Source organism: Megalops cyprinoides, chromosome 3, assembly GCF_013368585.1.
Source record: "Megalops cyprinoides isolate fMegCyp1 chromosome 3, fMegCyp1.pri, whole genome shotgun sequence".
Classification (NCBI taxonomy): domain Eukaryota; kingdom Metazoa; phylum Chordata; class Actinopteri; order Elopiformes; family Megalopidae; genus Megalops; species Megalops cyprinoides.
The window spans coordinates 26,780,503-26,794,051 of NC_050585.1; the positions used below are offsets into that span (position 1 = coordinate 26,780,503).

At 41.7% G+C, this 13,549-nt stretch overlaps 1 protein-coding gene across 1 annotated transcript in view; it reads left to right on the plus strand.

Moving 5' to 3' along the window:
• Positions 1-2,512: 2,512 nt before the first annotated feature.
• The window catches only part of LOC118774248 (zinc finger MYM-type protein 3-like), a 29,187-nt gene continuing 18,150 nt past the window's right edge, over positions 2,513-13,549 (plus strand). Inside the window, exons 1-12 of the mRNA XM_036523444.1 lie at positions 2,513-2,543; positions 5,930-6,734; positions 7,014-7,084; positions 7,196-7,265; positions 7,580-7,988; positions 8,191-8,365; positions 10,165-10,377; positions 11,478-11,628; positions 11,761-11,876; positions 12,598-12,684; positions 12,856-13,006; positions 13,190-13,362. Of these exons, the coding sequence (XP_036379337.1) occupies positions 5,945-6,734; positions 7,014-7,084; positions 7,196-7,265; positions 7,580-7,988; positions 8,191-8,365; positions 10,165-10,377; positions 11,478-11,628; positions 11,761-11,876; positions 12,598-12,684; positions 12,856-13,006; positions 13,190-13,362 (2,406 nt within the window). The 5' untranslated portion in view covers positions 2,513-2,543; positions 5,930-5,944. The remainder of the gene's footprint in view (positions 2,544-5,929; positions 6,735-7,013; positions 7,085-7,195; positions 7,266-7,579; positions 7,989-8,190; positions 8,366-10,164; positions 10,378-11,477; positions 11,629-11,760; positions 11,877-12,597; positions 12,685-12,855; positions 13,007-13,189; positions 13,363-13,549) is intronic.

Here is a 13,549-nt window from a genome sequence, read left to right on the forward strand (position 1 = left end):
ATATCATAATGTCCATTTTACTGCAAAACCTTCCTCTTTCTACTTGAGCAATTCATAGATTGGGATTTTTTGAATGCCACATAGTGTACTCTTCATCTGGCGTGAGCAGTGAATGGCAAGATCACCGAACTGAGCTGGTTCCTTAGCTTCCTCCTAAAAAGTATCTTTGATTGTACTCTGAAAATATCAATACATGATCCCAAGATTATAATTGAAAATATACCAAGGAATGTGTTTGGTTGGACATGCAACCTACTGGCCACTCCTTGGGTTTGTGTATTTGGAATAACTACTGTCTTGTAGAATTATGAGACATTTTGGCTTAAATTACTTGACAAACCTTTAGGGAAGCAAAAAGAGCTATCTGCTCATTTTGTTGCTTAACAGCATCTGTGCAGAACTTCTACTTGCTCAGCAGACATGCCCTGCTTCACCAAAACATATGTAGCTCAAAGGAGTGCTTAACTCCTCTTACTCAGCATACAGTATTGCTCTTATTGGCTTACCATTCACAGAAACCCATTACTCCTATGCTTAAGTATTTAATTATTTTCCTGTAGATTTCCCCGACAGACCAGTGTGTTGTTGAAGACAGCTGAATAAATACTCTCTATTCACATTAAATGTTGTAACACAAAGTGTAGAGTACATGTATTCCTTTTCCTGCAGGTGTAGACTTGTGCTCTTAGCTACTAGTGATATGGAAAAAGCCAGTTTAAGGTCTTATGATACAAATTTCAATAATTTAAATTAGGAAATGTTTACCTCACAGCACAATATAGTAGGAAGAGAAGAAATCAAATTGTATGTCTGTTCTCAATAGGCTGTAAGTTCAAACCATAAAGAATTGTAGACTTTTGCTCATAACTGTAATTAAGTACATTAGGAAAGATTAGGAAGCAATTATAGCTATGAAATTGTTTGTTATTTAGAGGATTAGCATTTAAATGCAATACACGTTGTATACAATTTGTAAGTTATGAAACAGAAGGCACAGCTGGTGTCTGGTTCTAATTAATTCTGATGTAGTCCCATAGGATAGCAGTAGGTAGTTATAATATGGTCTGTATCAAATGTATTACCAACGAGAAAGGCAGAATGCACATCAAAGAACACAGACATGGCACAATAATTTGACTTAATCTTTGAAGTAATCACAGTTTTAGCTGTTTATGCAATCATTCAATTTGGTTTTTGCTGTAAAATCAGACATTCATTGATTTTAGCTTGAAGACACATATTCATGGTGACACAATCTTCTATGTGGTCTCTGTCGTAACTTTTCTTTGAGGTATAATATTTTAAAAAGATATGTTCTGAAAATATTTGATATGAACTGTTTGTGCCTATCACAAGTCACTTTATGTAAAACGTGTCCTTAATTTCAAATGATCGACAAAAATGTACGTAAGACTGCAAACTGACAAATAAACTGCCATTGATGATGTTTACCACTGTGATTTTTTTAAAACATGGACACATCAACATTGGATACAATTTTATTTGTTCTGTTGTTCACACATACTGTAAGAGAGGGCTATTCCACCTACTTCTGGGCTTTTGACAATTAAAAAAAAAAAGCTTGTAGCTCTAGTAAACTTTATTATGTATGTCTAGGACACTGGTGCCATGAGTACATGTAGTTTTCCTGTTATTTCTGTTTCCGAATTGTTACAGATTTTAGACCTGAAACATTTGTTTTAATATAAATAATTGTTTTATTTGTTGATTACGAATATACGTGTTATGAACTGATGATTTACCACAAATAAGAAGCAGAACATAATGATAATCGTTTATTCTGAATGTGATAAATAATAGCTATGCATATTTTAAAAATGTGTCTGTGTCGTTTTAATATACGTAGACATGGTTTTTTCAGAAGGAAGTGGAAAATGCTTGAACTATTCAACATGTTTTTAAAAAATCCGGCCTCCATGAAAAGTAGTTGAAGAGCCCCGATTTAAGTGCAACAATATTAATTATTAATTTATTTATTTCATGATGCCAAAGGACAACCCGTCTTAGAATTTGGGTAATTTTTATTCCATTTCAGTCTCACTCAGCCATTTTTAACTTTTTTCATTTTAAGGATATGTAATGGGAAGTATGTTGAACAGCAATGAATGTGTTTTAAAGGTTTTTATATATAGAGAGATTTTTTATGTAGCTAGAAGTGTTTTTAAAGGCATAAAAATCTCGTTTTCATGGTAGCTTATTTTTACTGATCAATCGTGGCTTCTCTTTAAATTTTCATGAACATCAGCTATTGCACAAGCTACGCAATCTTGTCTCCGTTTTACGACTCGACATACACGATAACAACCCATACAAAACAGTCCATAAGCTACAGGTTTCCTTACATAAATGGAGACAAGACACAGGAATACAGTCACATCCCAACTCGCAACCTTCTGCGACTTGATATTTGCAAGCACATACCTTCACGTCCCTCCCCTTCTGACATCAAAAAAGGTCTGTGATAGTTAGAAATTGAGGAAAAAGAATCGGATCTGGAGCCTGTGGGTGCGTGATATAGTGGCGTGAGTTATGTTTAATTAGCTACTGATGTAATTATTTTTAATATTTTTGCTCGTATACGTCCAGTTAATTGTATCATCTGAGTGATGTGATGAAGACTGGCTGTAGGTGTATTGTAAAATATTGGATGTGTGGATCTTGTCTTGTGCCGCACAGTAATGGCGGATTTAGCGCAAAGTGGGCTAGGAAGCTGAGGTAGCTACAAGCTAACTAGGTACTTATATTTTATGCCGTGGAACTCTCCGCACTCACCCGGGTGAATATTCATAGAATAGCCTACTTTTTATGAAACCAGAGAGCAAATAATTGGTAGACGTATTGTCTCTTCACGGAGAACCTTGCAGTAATGTATGAGACTTCGCTATCTGGTTGATATCAAACATTTAAGATAGTTGCTATTCCAGCTACCAGCGTTTTCTTATAGCTACTTGTGTAAACTAGAAACTCGGTGCAATCACATGTTGCACAAAGATACACTTTATTTTTTAGTAAAAGTGTTGTACGTGTTCCGTCTGTTATAAAATGTGTCTGGGGTTTTGGACCCATTTAAATCGACCATTGTAATTAGAGTAATTTGCTAAAATATTGAAGGAATGGGCTATACAACCCTATAGTGTCTGTATGTTGCTGCATAGAGCCTGGTTTTGAGGGAGTGTACTGAGGCATGCCTTGCCATTTCATGAGAAATCCAGTTCACGTTTACGTTCAACCCGAATTGCACTTACGTCGCCACGGATACTGACAATCATTAGGATGCTTCTGCTCTGCTGTTGTACTTCCCTTAGTTGAATGAAGTGGGAACTAATGTTTCATTTGCAACGAGACGCTCTATAATTAATCTATAATTTAATTTATAATTTAAATTTAAATTTAATCTATAATTAGATTTCACAGATCTAATAAATAGCCACAGAGCGAGGTTATTTTAAACCATATCCCATTGTTAGATTAAAAATCAGGGTGAAAGACGACTCTTAAGTGCGTAAAATCGCTGAATTCTTAAAGTCATTCATAAAGCGTTTTAGATCTGAAGACGGAACATTACACTGCAAAAAAAGTTGAGAGTACCAGTCAGGATGTTCAGATAGCCAGGAGACTGAAGAGAAGGAGACGAACTAGCGCGCATCACAAAGAACTTTACTTCCAGTTTTCCTCCAAGACGTCTTCAAATGACCGCGATAGCAGTGAAGAATGTAGACCAACCAATTTGTGTTCGGGCAGGACATCTCTTTGCGTCAGGCTGAATTAACGTTGATCTGTGCACGAAGACCACAGTCTTACTGATGTCATCTCTTAAAACATGCCGATGATGGCGTCGTATGCTGCGATACTTTACTTATATACTATAATTCGACGCTGCCCCAGCAATTCATCCAAGTCCACAATCGATACAGAGTCAATTGATCAATCCTATATAAATGCCTACAAAATAAAATAAAAAATACATATAAAACTGCGGGACTTCCCTAAATATTATACTTACTTATATAAATTATATATCAGTTTAAGCATAAACTTCATATTTTCAGCTACCAATTACACAATTCAACAGTTGTTTGGTGGTCTTAAATGATATTTACCAACGCAAGACTAAAATAATTACATTTCTAACTACCGCCACTCAGTGGGGAAACTCAGTATCGCACCTGGAGCTTTTGAGGTACGAAATCGTAGCAACAAACACATTTACACATATGCGTTGTTTTTCGCAATGTCAATCACATCACAACCCCCCCCCCCCCCCCCAAAAAAAAAAAAAAATAATAATGACACGTCTATATTAAAAATGGCGACAACCCTGCTAGACCCGGCAAACCTGTAGGCTACTTAGACCAGTGTGTTACATTGGTCATAGCTAAATATTTGTAGGTGACAGAGTAAAAATTGATTCATGTATCAATTTTATTGAGCAGTTAGGTGACATGGTTTGTTTAATCTAGTAATTTGTAAAAATATGCATGTTGCCTGCATGTACACATTCTCTCTATCAGTCTTCCAGTCGATTGCATCCATAAAACTTTCATATTTTGATATTATCCCTGCTAAGCCATACTTTGTTCATCATCTGATTGTTTGCTCAGACTCTGCACTGTAAATTACGCCGATCGACTTGGTTATGTAATCCACAAGTAGGTGCAGTGTTTTTTGACAATGATTTCAGTCGTAAACCCACTCTGAACCGAACTGAAAATTTTCAGTTACCTGCAACTAAGTAGCCTAGGCTATACCCAGTGAAGCACTCTTTTGTTACCACTTCGTCAAAATGTTACAATTTACGATAGTCTAACTAGTTTCATAACGTGCAATGTAGCTATTGATTTAGATACAGTTTAACATCGTTGTGAATCGTTAACATTAAACAAACTATATTATTTCTTTTAATGAAACTGGCTATTTTGTGAAGAAGTGTGTGTAATAACATCAGTTGACGTGCGGTGTCTAAGGACGGTTGCATCGGGGAAATTTGAGTTAGCGGTCTGGGCGAAATAAAACATCTTGTGCATGATCGTGAACAGTTTTGAGCCTCGCGAGCTTTCCATGAACACTTCAATTGGCCAATGAAAGCTGAGGTTCGTAAAAGCTGCCTGTTTGCAGCAAAGCTGCAACTGCTGTTGTAGCTGTTATTTTGAAAGGCGCGGACCCCGTACACGTTTGCCAACAGCAGTACTGAGAGCATACGTCCTGTCGTCATTTTCGAAAAGCGACATTTTTTTTATTCCAGGTAGACCTTAAAATGTCAGCCGCAGTGGTGTCGCACGGTGCGGTTTGCTGACGTTTAAAGTCGTTTCCACTCACGAGTAGCTCAGTAGCTGCTAGCTGTTATGCTAGCATGTATATCTGGCTAGCTAGCAACTCAGTCAGCTGCAGATAACGTTCTGAACTGTATCATTCACTTTTACAGCCCCATTAGAGCTCCAGTTAGCTCATTTCAACCATGAGAAATACCAAAGGAATGCATTTCCTTTTAATGTAGCCAAGTTGTCTCTGAATGTTTTAGTTAGCTTGCTAGCTGTATGGGTTGTGCAAAACCTGCTACTTTGAGGCGGGGGCCTATAGCGTTAGCTACTTTCATCACCAGTTAGTGTTTAACGTTAGCTGGCCGTGTAAAAACATAAATTAATGCCATTATTCTCCAACAGAATTCAATATTTTTTTACCTTATTACAACTCAACATGGTCTAGCTAGCTATAAAAAATTTGGTTGTAGTGATTTCACAATTGTAGTTGTAACCTATTAACTTGGACAACTTAAGCATAATTTTAATTCAAATATGCTTCTGTGGCTGTTGATGCGACGTTAGTGTTGCATTCTTTCATAGGATAAAACATGTTCCTATATAACTTGGAAAATACATGTGCTAATGTCATTCGTTTTGTTTTTAATCAGTAAACTGGATGCATTATGGATTCCTCGGAAGGTGCAGGATCATTAGACTCGTTTAAGCTTGCTAATGAAACTTTACGACGGGACTTGCTCTCTGCGCAGTCCACCATGGAGGTCTCCTGTTCCGATTTCCTGGGCATGGACGAGTTTGGTTCTGAGCAACCTGCTTCAGGAACGCCTTCACTAACCCAGTCTGAAAGGGAAAGGCAGAAAACACAAGACAGTCTAAATATACTGGGGGACCCGGACTCGCTGGAGCTTTCCAAAACACATGTAGAGGAGTTCTACAGCAGAGTGTTTCCAGAACCCCCTGGGCCATCTTCTGAGTTTTGGCAAGCTGATGTAACGTTACCTAACCAGGACCACGTTGAAGCCGCGTCGCCAAAGGGAACAGAGCGTGGTGAGAACGGGAGCGGTATGGACATTGATGAGGTTAAGCGGGGAACTGGCAAGGAACCCGCAGACACCAAAGAGGGAGGTTCTGCAGAACTGCATCCATGCACACCATCATCTAGTACATGTGGCACAGGTGTGCCTTCGTTTACTGAAGGAGAAACTTTGCACTCTGAGAATAAGCTCAAAAAACTGCTAGAGGTCTCGTCTGACCAAAAGATGCAGTCAGCGGAGGATAGCAAACCTGTTTCTGACCTCAGTGAACTAGAGTCCAGCACAAATACCCTTCTGACAAATAGGATTCAAATGACAGCCACTGGTGAGGAGACAGTGAAGGAAAAATTGGCATGTGTACCAGCAGAGGGCAGTGTGGACCCACAATTAAGTGAAGTTAAATCAGGAACAGCAACAGAAGGTAAGAGTCGGGGTCTGAGTGCCGTCCGCGTTTCAGTGCTGGCAGTGACATTTTATTACTTGACAATATATGTATATTTTATTACTTGGCTTATATTTCACCAAATTCCACACGAAATTTTTTAAGAGTTAAGATTAATTGTTAAGTTTATGAAAATGTACTTTTTAAAAACCTGAAGTGAACATGTTTTGTACTGGCCCTGTCTTCATATGGTCTTTCTATTCATAAGAACCTATGTCCACAGAGGACATGATTGTGGATATCTTCTTTTACGTTTAGCTAAGGACTTCCCCGCAGCCTCCAGTCCAACTGAAAATGCAACTGTTTCTGAAAACAGACTTGCCAAACTGGTAATGAGAACGATCAGTCCTTGCTAATGTCATACAATGAATCAATGCAGTCGAAATTCATTTTGTTTTTGTTTTTTGGTTTGACTTTTGAGAAGTTGTTCTCTTGAACAGGAGTGTCGGAGAGTTCAGCGCCTGAGGAGAGGGGAGGTGAGACGGGCGTCACAGAGCTTGTCAGACAGTGGTGAGTCACTGGGATAACTCAACTGAAGATCTGCAAATTCATTTTCATGATCAGCAAACTGATCTCAGATTTGCCAGTGGTGTATCCATCACAACTGTACATAATACATGGAGGTGATTCAGTTTGTAAACTCCTCCTTGAAACAAATTCATTATAGTTTGAATGAAAAACTTGTTGAAAGACGCACTTGAATTGTAAATCGGGTCTTCTCTAAGAAAGGCCAGCAAGGATGTTTACTAAGGGGAAAGATCTGTTAGAGAAAATGTGTGAGATTTGGACTGATGCGGCACTCAAGGATGTTTGTGTCCCCGTAGTCAAGCTCTCTGACGACGACGATTCGGACGCCATGGTGGACGACCCCAAGGACGAGGACTTCGTCCCACACACGACGCCCCTGCCCCGCCGCTCGTCCAGGGTGACCATGCGAAACCAGAGGGCTCAACACTTGGCTACCCAGGCCAGCACCGGCGTCTCTGGCCGCCACGTGTCCCACACGACCCCCTCACGTGACCACGTCCAGAAGCCTGGGGCAGCTCCCCCCTCATCACAGGACACGCCTCGACCGCCCCCCAAGATGCATTGTGCCTTCTGTCGGACCCCCCTGCAGAAGGGCCAGACAGCCTACCAGCGGAAGGGCATGCCCCAGCTCTTCTGCTCCTCTGTGTGCCTCTCTGCCTATGCCAAGAGACCACCCAGAAAAAAGCCTTGTGTGTTTTGCAAAAAGTAATTCTTTGGCATTCTTCAAACCATTTCTTTGCAAATTGAACATTCATTCCAGTCAGAACATGTAATTTTATATTAATATACCTTCACACAGTAGAGTTTTTGTTATTGAATTGTTCTGGGATGAATAGGAGTCAACTTAAACTGGTGAGAGTTTTCTAGATATTTCTCATACACCTTTTTCTCACTTTCTTCTTTGCAGGGATATTGGGAATGTGAAAGACACTGTTTTTGCCCAGACGGGGCCTTCCAATTCTTTCCAGGAATTCTGCAACAATGTCTGCCTTTCTCTCTACGAGGCTCAGTTTGAGGCGCGTGCTCCATTGATAACAGATGCTACACTGCCGAGATGCAGCATGTGTCACAAAGTGGGGGAGGTAGGAGCAGAACCATGAATCTGCTTGACCAGAAAGTCTTCATTGTCTGTCACTCTCAAATGCACATTTTAAAGGATACCAAAGAGTGTTCCCCCAGAGAAGAGTAGACCAGAGCTTGGTGGGACTCGCTAGGTATTTGTAGACTTGCAAATTAAGTGGCATTTTCTAGTCTTACTGAATTGTTCCTAGAGAAAATAATTTCCAGTTTTTTCCTCAATATGACGTGGTAGTAGGGTGAACCTTTGTTCATTTCAGATGCTAAGTGTGGAGAAGCTTACTGACACTCCTCACAAACATGAGCAAAAAGTGCAAGGGTTAAAAAAAAAACAATAATTCATTTAAAAAAACCAACAAACAAATAAACATCCAGCCTGGGCACTCAGTCAGCTGAAAAAAATGAGCCTCCTGCTCTCCAGCCACAGACCTGTATTTAACATGCCTAATTAGGCAGGTGTGGCTTATTAACCAATGGGCTGGCTCATGCAGATAAAGACAGTTACAATAAACAATTAACCTGTATGGAATGAATTTGATTGATGTGCTCAGTCATTTACAAGGTTGAAATTGGAAAGACAACAATCCTTAGACATTTAACAAATTGACAGTTGAACAAACAAACCATTCTGGAGGAAAGGCGAAGGTTCTCCTTCACGGTAAGAAATGGTATATCTCCATAGTAGGTGTAGTCCTAGTGGTGTGAAGAACCATGCTATGCAATGGCCTTCGTTCATCTACAGCCCTTATTTTTTCAGTGACAAAACACAATTATTATTGGGAGGTTATGGTCCCAGGTCCTTTGTATAGAGCCATAGGAAACACTCATGTCGCATGCAGTTTGTGAGCACACCAGAGTGAAATAGCATAAGAAATAAGCCAGCACAGCCATTGTGCTTTCCATTTAAAGGCTGCACGGCCCTTGTTGTAGATCTTAAAAGGTAACAATAAATTATGTGGTTCAGGTTAAAAATGTAAAATGTATCCTCATGTTATGCGTACATGCTTGCTCTGTGCATTTCAGTCACACAAATGTCAACAATTTATGTTTACTCCAAAGAGCTGGCACAAAGCATCCCCTTTTCTGGTTTGACTCTCCCCCCACCATCTGTTAGCCATTAGTAAATCGGTACAATAAAAGTTATTAAAAATAAGTAAGCACTTTTTAATGCCAAGCTCTGTGAAACCACACAGTGATATAATGAAGGTATACATTCTTTATTGCAGGCTTTGTGTCGGTAATGCTGTTCTGAGTGGTCTTTTCTGCAGACTGAGACACACATTATATAGCCTGCGACCTGTTAGTGCCAGCATTATCAATGAATAACATTAGTTCTCCGTGTTACCAGGTTGAAGGTAGCTGCTCTCGGATTCAGTGGTCAAGTAAACATTCGGTGATGGTGGCAGTAGTTACAGTGGGTGGGGGGTGGGGGGCAGGGTTACATGGTTACTGGATTTGCAACCAGAACCTTGCAAGCTTGATTCTCAGGTTTTGCGTTGTTGTGTTTGAGCGAGGCGCTTAAACTGAATAAGCTTCAGAAAATATTCAGCTGCTTAAATGGACAGTGTGTGGCACGCTGACCTTATCAGTTACCCTGAACAAGGTGGTCTGCTAAGCAAATTGTGATGTGACGTCAACCAACTGCTGTCCCACATGTCATCCATTCACCACATAGCCAAACCTGTGTAGTGAACATGAAAATCTGGAGATAATGATCATTTTCGTAAAGCAGTTCCCCCTACCCTGCACGGTCAGTATATTTGCTTGTGAGGGGATCTCCAGCCTCTGTCTCCTCCCGCATCAGATCCTCCATGAGGTGAGCAACGGGAACATGGTGCATCACCTATGCAGCGACGCCTGCTTCACCCGCTTCCGGGCCACCAAGGGCCTGAAGACCAGCTGCTGTGACAGCTGCGGCCTCTACATCTACACCAAGGCGGCCCGCGCTGAGCACCTCCTCCACGAGGGCCAGCAGAGGAGGTTCTGCAACACCGCCTGTCTGGCTCAGTTTAAGAAGGTATCCCGCTTGCGTTTTCTCGAGCCTGCGCGTGGTCTGCCTTCACCTTCACGTGTAAGAGGGGAGTTTCAGAGACCGCTCGTAAACTGACGTGTGATTTGTTCCGCTCCGTTAATGCAGTTGGCATTGTCATGCGTACTCTCCTTTGCCTGTCGAACGGAACACAGCATCCCTGAAGGGAAGCGTGTGCTCACTGCGTCCGTCAGCCAGAGAGCTAAAGCCAAGACAAAACTGCAGATTCATTGCTCTTTAATTAGGCATTTGGGCCTTTAATTGGCCCATCTTGTGCTCTTTGGTTACCTTTAGCCCATCCAAAACATCAGTTCTGTCCAAGTCCACTGACTTTAAAAGTAAAGAATAGCATGTCAAATGAGATATTTGGTGTTTTTGAGTTCCTGCCCTGCTCTTGCAGTGGAACAGCAACAAGGTGTGAACACAGCAAGCTTTCTTTAGCTGTCTAGCTAACTAACAGGTTTGCTATCTTGTTAATCAAATGAAAATTTAGTTAGCTCACTAGCTAAGTCAGTGACCATGTAAGCAGCAATAAATAGCTGCTGTCTGCCTCTTTTCTGTCATTTGGCTCTGCTGTTGGTAGCTTGATGCATTACTAGCCATCTGGTCAGCCAGCACATTGTTTTCAAAAGGTTTGCTGTGTTATCACATAATTAGCCATTTGTCGTTCTGAACATGTGATTCTATGCAAACATACCTACAATATAATGGTATACCGTGAGGACAGTGCCTTTGTTATTTTCAGCTACGAAGATATTTTTATCGTTGATGCTAGTAAGTTCATCTTGGGTCCTATCTTTCAACATGTGCCTGCAGTCACTTTAAGTATATACTAGATACAACATGTTAACAGAGTAATTGTAAATAATATCTTACAATGTAGGGAAAATAACTACATATGATAGAGTTGTGTTTTGTTCTGAGCAGTACTGATGCATTTCTAGGGAGAGTGTGGGGGGTCATGACAAAGCACCTTCCTGGCACATTAAAATGTTGTTAAGAAGTGACACATTGTTGGTTAGTATACCTCTGCCAGTGCTGGTTGGATATTGGCCATTATTTTTGATCTTAACTTTTTTTTGTTTCAGAAAAACACCAAAGTACTACCATGCCAGTGGTGCAAGACTCTTTGTAAAAACTTCGACATGCTGTCCAACACAGACAGCAACGGGAGGACAGGCCTCTTCTGCTCGGTCTGCTGCATCACGTCCCACAAAGTAAAAGCCTCCTGGGACACAGGTAGGGGTCCGGCCCTCGGGAGGGGCGGGGGGCGGGGGCAGGGGCGTCCGGTTCCTCTGTCGTCCAGATCCTCTGTCGTCCATGTTCTGAGTACCGCAGTTAGTGATTGGGTGCCTCTTTCCCCTGTCCCAGCTCCGGCCCGGCCCTGCGGTTTCTGCAGGCGCACGCTCTCTGAGCCCGCCTACTACTACAAGACCAACCGCGTCGTTTACCAGTTCTGCAGCCCCAGCTGCTGGACCAAATTTCAGGTAGGACACTGGTTTCTGACTGATCTACCTCACCACCTTAACGGCGCTGCGTAACAGCCTGCAGCACCCACCCAGGTCTTCTGAGCGGATCGTGCGCTCATTTTTAGACACATTTTACATTCAAGTGTGCGCACCAGATGTCTAAACTTCAGCAAATGTTTGTTCTCCTGTTGTGGACATTAATTTCTTTAACTTGGGAGTTTTAATGCCTCCGTTCTTTAGCAGAAACACTTGCGGCGGTGTTTTTTTTTTTTTTTTTTAAAGCGGCTTGAAAGTGATATAAAATGAACACTTAATATTTACAGTGTGATGTACAGACTTGGCCATGGAGGCCTGTAAAGCAGAAAAATGCTTGTTAAAAATGCACACACCAAGCAGCTGTGTTTGAGCACCCCAGCTCACTTCTGGAGCCCATTAAAGTAAAAGTGCATCATAAAGCGGCTCGACATGTAGGGAAGGGTCACTCCGCGGAATGCTCTCGCGTGAAAAATGCACTTGGGTTTTATCGGTGGACATTGAATCGAACGATTTAATAACCGCTGCAAGACTTGTTTTGTTTCTGTGAAATGTGCAATAAAGCCTGCAAATAAAATAGGCTGAACAAGAGGCTCCTGCTCGGATTTGTTTGTGTTGGAATTGTGGAGTTTGAGCCTTTGGCAAAAACAGCAAAATTTGCCTCCTTTGTCTCTAAATAAAGATCCTGTCTGATTCTCCTTTTCAGAACAATAGCCCTGATGGTGATATCCACTTGAACTGCCACTCCTGCCACACAGTGTTTAATGGGAAGCCAGAAATTTTAGATTGGCAGGTAACGTTGTAGCTTTTCATTGCTACAATCCAGGAATAATTTGTAAAATACAATCACTTAGGCTGAAAATGGTGTGGGGGGGGGATAAGGCTTTTCCTCACTCAGTGCCTGCCAGAAACCAAACCTTTATGAAGTGAAGCTTTTTGAAGGTCCTCTTGGTTGTGGTTTCAGGACTCCATCTTCCAGTTCTGCTGTAAGGAGTGCTGTGAGGACTACAAACGTCTACATGGCGTGGTGATTGTGTGTGAGCACTGCAAGCAGGAAAAGCTGCTCCACGACAAGATCAAGTTTTCCGGTGTGGAGAAGAACTTCTGCAGTGAAGGTGAGAGGAGGGGTATTGGGTGGCCAGCCTGCGCAGGTCTGTGGTGGCAGCGGTCTCCATCCAGCCACAACACACTCCAGTATAAGCCATTCATGCAGGGCATGGCTCTGTGGCTGAGCATGCATTCAGAAATGTAAGTATCTGTCAGCCTGATTTTATTCACGTGTCACTTCCTCTTTAAAGGCTGCATCTTGCTGTACAAACAAGATTTCACCAAAAACCTGGGCCTGTGTTGCATCAACTGCACGTACTGTTCCCAGACCTGCACGCGAGCCGTCACCGAGGAGCTGGACGGCAACACGTGGGACTTCTGCAGTGAGGACTGCAAGAGCAAATACCTCCTGTGGTACCTAAAGGTATGCCGGGTGGCACTATTTATACACCATGGTCATTCGCCAGACCGTGTGGAATTTTGAACACCTGTCCTGTGTCACAAGACCCATGGCATCCTCACATTTTCCTGTGCGTCTCTCCAGTCCCGGTGTGTCTTAAATCTTTGTCGATGCAAGAATGCCTCAGAGCTCACTATCTCATAAAGCTGAA